Source organism: Psammomys obesus, unplaced genomic scaffold (assembly GCF_907164565.1).
Source record: "Psammomys obesus unplaced genomic scaffold, mPsaObe1.curated_primary_1811, whole genome shotgun sequence".
Taxonomy (NCBI): domain Eukaryota; kingdom Metazoa; phylum Chordata; class Mammalia; order Rodentia; family Muridae; genus Psammomys; species Psammomys obesus.
In genome coordinates, this window is record NW_026596085.1 from 1,709,108 (window position 1) to 1,712,529 (window position 3,422).

Sequence of the window (3,422 nt, forward strand, 5' to 3'; positions counted from 1 at the left end):
AGTTGTAGATAAGCGAAGCCAGGACGGCCCCTGTGAGGGGTCCCACCCAGAAGATCTGAGGAGACAGGCTAGGTGTGAGCTCTCAGTAGCACAGGGTGGGTTCAGAACCCTGCCTGTTCCCCGCCCCCAACCTGGCCCCAGGGATTCACAAATGCCTACAGGGCAGGAACCTGGGTGCTGTGAGGAAGGGCGAGGAAACTCCCCTTCCTTGCAGGGGCGCCTGGAGGGTGCGGGCAGAGCCGGGGCTCCAGTCTGCTCACCCACTCCTGCCTCTCCCCTCTCACCTCTCCTGTTTTAGCTGTGACTATTGCTGTTTCTGTCTCTGCCTCTGTGTGGTCTATTTCTGTTTGTCTTTTTCTTTATTCAAGTTTGAAAATTGGTCCAGCTGGAGAAAGTGAAGACGGAAACAGCCGGAACCTGAAGCCTGGGCCAAGGCTGCAGCTCCTGCCCTGGCCCATTTGAGTGCCTGGGTTCTGCAGGATGTTGGAGCTGAGAAGAGCTGGCAGGCACTGGGAGCTCACCTTGGCTTTTTGAAAGTGGGGAAATCTGCCCTCCTGGGTGGCCTGACTAGCCTGGAGGCAGGAACTGGTTTATCTAACTCGCTTGGATTCCTGACGAGAAAACCTAATATCTCTATCCAGTCTGCTAGGTCCCCCACAACCCCAGGCCATCCCCATAACCCCAGGCCATCCCCACAACCCTAGGCTATACCCGTGGCGGTCCTCACCCAGTGGACCGCGAACTTGCCAACAATGACGGCAGGACCAAAGGAGCGAGCTGGGTTCATTGAGCAGCCGGTGAAGTAGATCTGGGGAGGAAGGGGTGGGGGGAGTATGAGGAGGTTTGAAGCAGTCTGGGGAGGACACCCAGCTCTAGCTCAGACACCCCCCTCTCGCCCCGTATTCCAGGGTGCGTCCTCAGTCATGGGGCATGAGGGCCCCGGGGAGAGACACTTCCTGACCTTTGGGGTGCTGCAGCTTCCCCAGGGATGGCACCAGTACAGTGTCCTGGTTTGTCCCTTACCCCAATGAGGTGGCCCAGTGCCACAGACGTCCCAATCATGGCGGCTGGGGACCCCAAGGTCTGCCGACTGTCCATGGAAGCAAAGACACAGAGCACGAGCTGCAGCGTTAGGACCAGCTCCACAGCCACCGCCTGGCCGGTTGACGTGCTGTTGTGAACCTTGGCGGAGAGGGTTACACGGGAGTGACCACGGGCTCCGAGCACGGGACGGCGAGGCTCCTGGGCCTCGTCTCCTCGGGTGTGAAGGGTCAGAAGCTCAGAAGGTCTGTGCAGCCGGCTCATGTCACACGCAGAAGGCTGCTCCCCGTGGAAGCCCCTGCCCCTCCCCACCCCCCTACACAGTGAGGCCTGTGGTTCAGGGCTTGACACCAAGGTAAAGGAATGACAAAGCGTGAGGGTAGAATTCGGGAGGCCCGTGGGAGGGGGTAGAGGCAGGTGGAGCAAAGATGATTGAGGGGAGTGAAGCAGGCCCTAGGACACTGGGAAAATGGCAGGGCAGGCCACGCCAAGTAAAACCGGAGCGCATAGGGCCTCTGCCCCAACCCGGCCCCACTCGGCTATGTCAACCCTTAGCTGCCCGGACCTTCTGATCCCCCCCCACACACACACACAACACACACACGCTTTGTAAAGCCTTTTCCTGTCCCAAGTGTTCATTATACCACGTTTCCACTTCTGCCCGGCCTAGGCAAATGCTGAGGGCCACTCCTCTGGGGCCCTGCGCCTGCGTGGCCTCACGGCTTCCCCCTCTCTGCCACCTCTCCTCCTGTCTGGCCTCCCACCCCGACCCCCTGACTCTCTCAGGTGCCCTGTGGCCTGCCGCATGCCCGAGCCCCTTTGAACCTACCACGTTGACCCCCAGGGTCTCTCGGACACCTCCCGGAGTCACCCCGTAGAGGAGAGCTGCACCGACGGTGGCCCCCGCCAGCTGAGCGGCCACATAGGCCACGGCTCGGGGCAGAGAGATGTAGGAGCCCACGAGGTAGGCCAGGGTGACAGCAGGGTTGGCGTGGGCGCCGCTGGTCTTCCAGGAGATCTGCACGGCCGTGGCCGTGGCCAGGTTGAAGGTGATGGCAATCTGCAGCACAGACGGGAGCGCCACGGGCCAGGGCAGGACGGAGCCCACACCAAAGAACACGTACAGCCCCGTGGCCAGGAACTCGGCAAACAGAGCCTTGCTGATGGCCGTCCAGAGCCTGCCGGCCAGCAGCTTGGCCCTGCTGCACAGCACTGCCTCCATGCCTCCCTCTCCTTCAGGTTGGCACCTTCTCTGCTGTCCTCCCTTTCTGTGGTGGCTCGGTAGCCCAGCTAGGGCGCCCCCAGCACCCTGCTGTCCCGAGAAGCAAGTTGCTCAGACTGGTGGGGAGCCCGCCGATGGGATTATGGGTGTCTGGGGGTGGGAGGGTGCTCACGTGCCTGCTCCAGTTTGGGCTCACCTGACGGGAGGGGCCCAGACCGGTCAGGGGGCAGTGCTGGGCACTGAGCTGGAGCCTCCCGGGACAGCCAAGCACTGTCCACTGAGAGCTGGACACTCGCCAGGTCCCTAACGTCAGCCTAGAGACAGCAAGATCGCTGAGAACCCCAAGCCTGCTTCGGGGCGTTGCGACCTAAAAGCCTGGCCTCAAGAGGTGGAGTGTATTTCGTTCCCCAGCAGCCCAGGTGTAAAAATAAGTTCTTTCCACCTTTCCCACCTAAAAACGTCACTGCCGGGTCTCAGGTGTCAGCCTTCCTGAGGACCTGGCCCTGGCTGTGTGGAAGGGGACGAGAAGCTTGGCCGAATAGTCATTCAAACTGTGCCAGCTGCAGCACGAGGCCCTGAAAAGAAGCCCTGACCTATCCGCCGGTGGGCATTTCCCGAGATTCTTCCTCACTTCCAGCCTCTGGGCCTTCTCTCGCCGCCTTCACAGCCCTGACTCTCCGTCTGCCTACCTCTCGGGACCCCCCCATCCTGTGATTTATTAAATCAGATGGCTTATCTAGCTTTGTGGCTATGTTCGTCCTAAACCCGTGCCTAGACTTTATCCCACTGTCCCCTCGCAACACGAGGAGGCTTTTCTCAAGGGGTGTTCCCTCTGTGAAGCTGTCCAAACAATACCCATGCCCGCCCACCCTGCCTGCCCACGGATGCCCACCATGCCCCCTCTGTCCACAGGCTCCTCAGAGTCTGCCTCAAGCGCAGCCTACCCTCCTCCCACTCCTCTCTTCTCCAGCACCGCCCCTAGGAAGTGCCTTGACTCCTTACCCCAGGAAAGGCATCTAGCCCCGCTGGTTCTGAATCCTGCGGCCATCGGGGCTGCACCGTCCTCCTGCCACCCGCAGCCGTCAGCCAGCCTGTGCCCTCACTTTGCCCTGGTCAGTTCTCCACACTGCAGTCTGAATGACATTTCAAAAATGCACTG

General features: G+C 60.8%; 1 protein-coding gene across 1 annotated transcript; it reads right to left on the minus strand.

Moving 5' to 3' along the window:
- Positions 1–696: 696 nt before the first annotated feature.
- Aqp6 (aquaporin 6) lies at positions 697–2,734 on the minus strand. Its single transcript, XM_055627054.1, has 3 exons — positions 1,871–2,734; positions 1,024–1,182; positions 697–808 (listed from the first exon to the last, which is right to left on the minus strand). Exons 1-3 carry the CDS (start codon positions 2,261–2,263, stop codon positions 701–703), a joined length of 660 nt encoding a protein of 219 aa, XP_055483029.1. The 5' UTR covers positions 2,264–2,734; the 3' UTR covers positions 697–700.
- Positions 2,735–3,422: the final 688 nt, after the last annotated feature.

Excerpts from the sequence above, each read along its gene's own strand:
- Aqp6 (XM_055627054.1), bottom strand. The coding sequence starts at position 2,263 with ATGGAGGCAGTGCTGTGCAGCAGGGCCAAGCTGCTGGCCGGCAGGCTC. Across the intron at positions 1,183-1,870 it reads AGACCCTGGGGGTCAACGTG|GTTCACAACAGCACGTCAAC; the intron begins GTAGGTTCAAAG and ends CTCTCCGCCAAG. Across the intron at positions 809-1,023 it reads CACTGGGCCACCTCATTGGG|ATCTACTTCACCGGCTGCTC; the intron begins GTAAGGGACAAA and ends CTTCCTCCCCAG.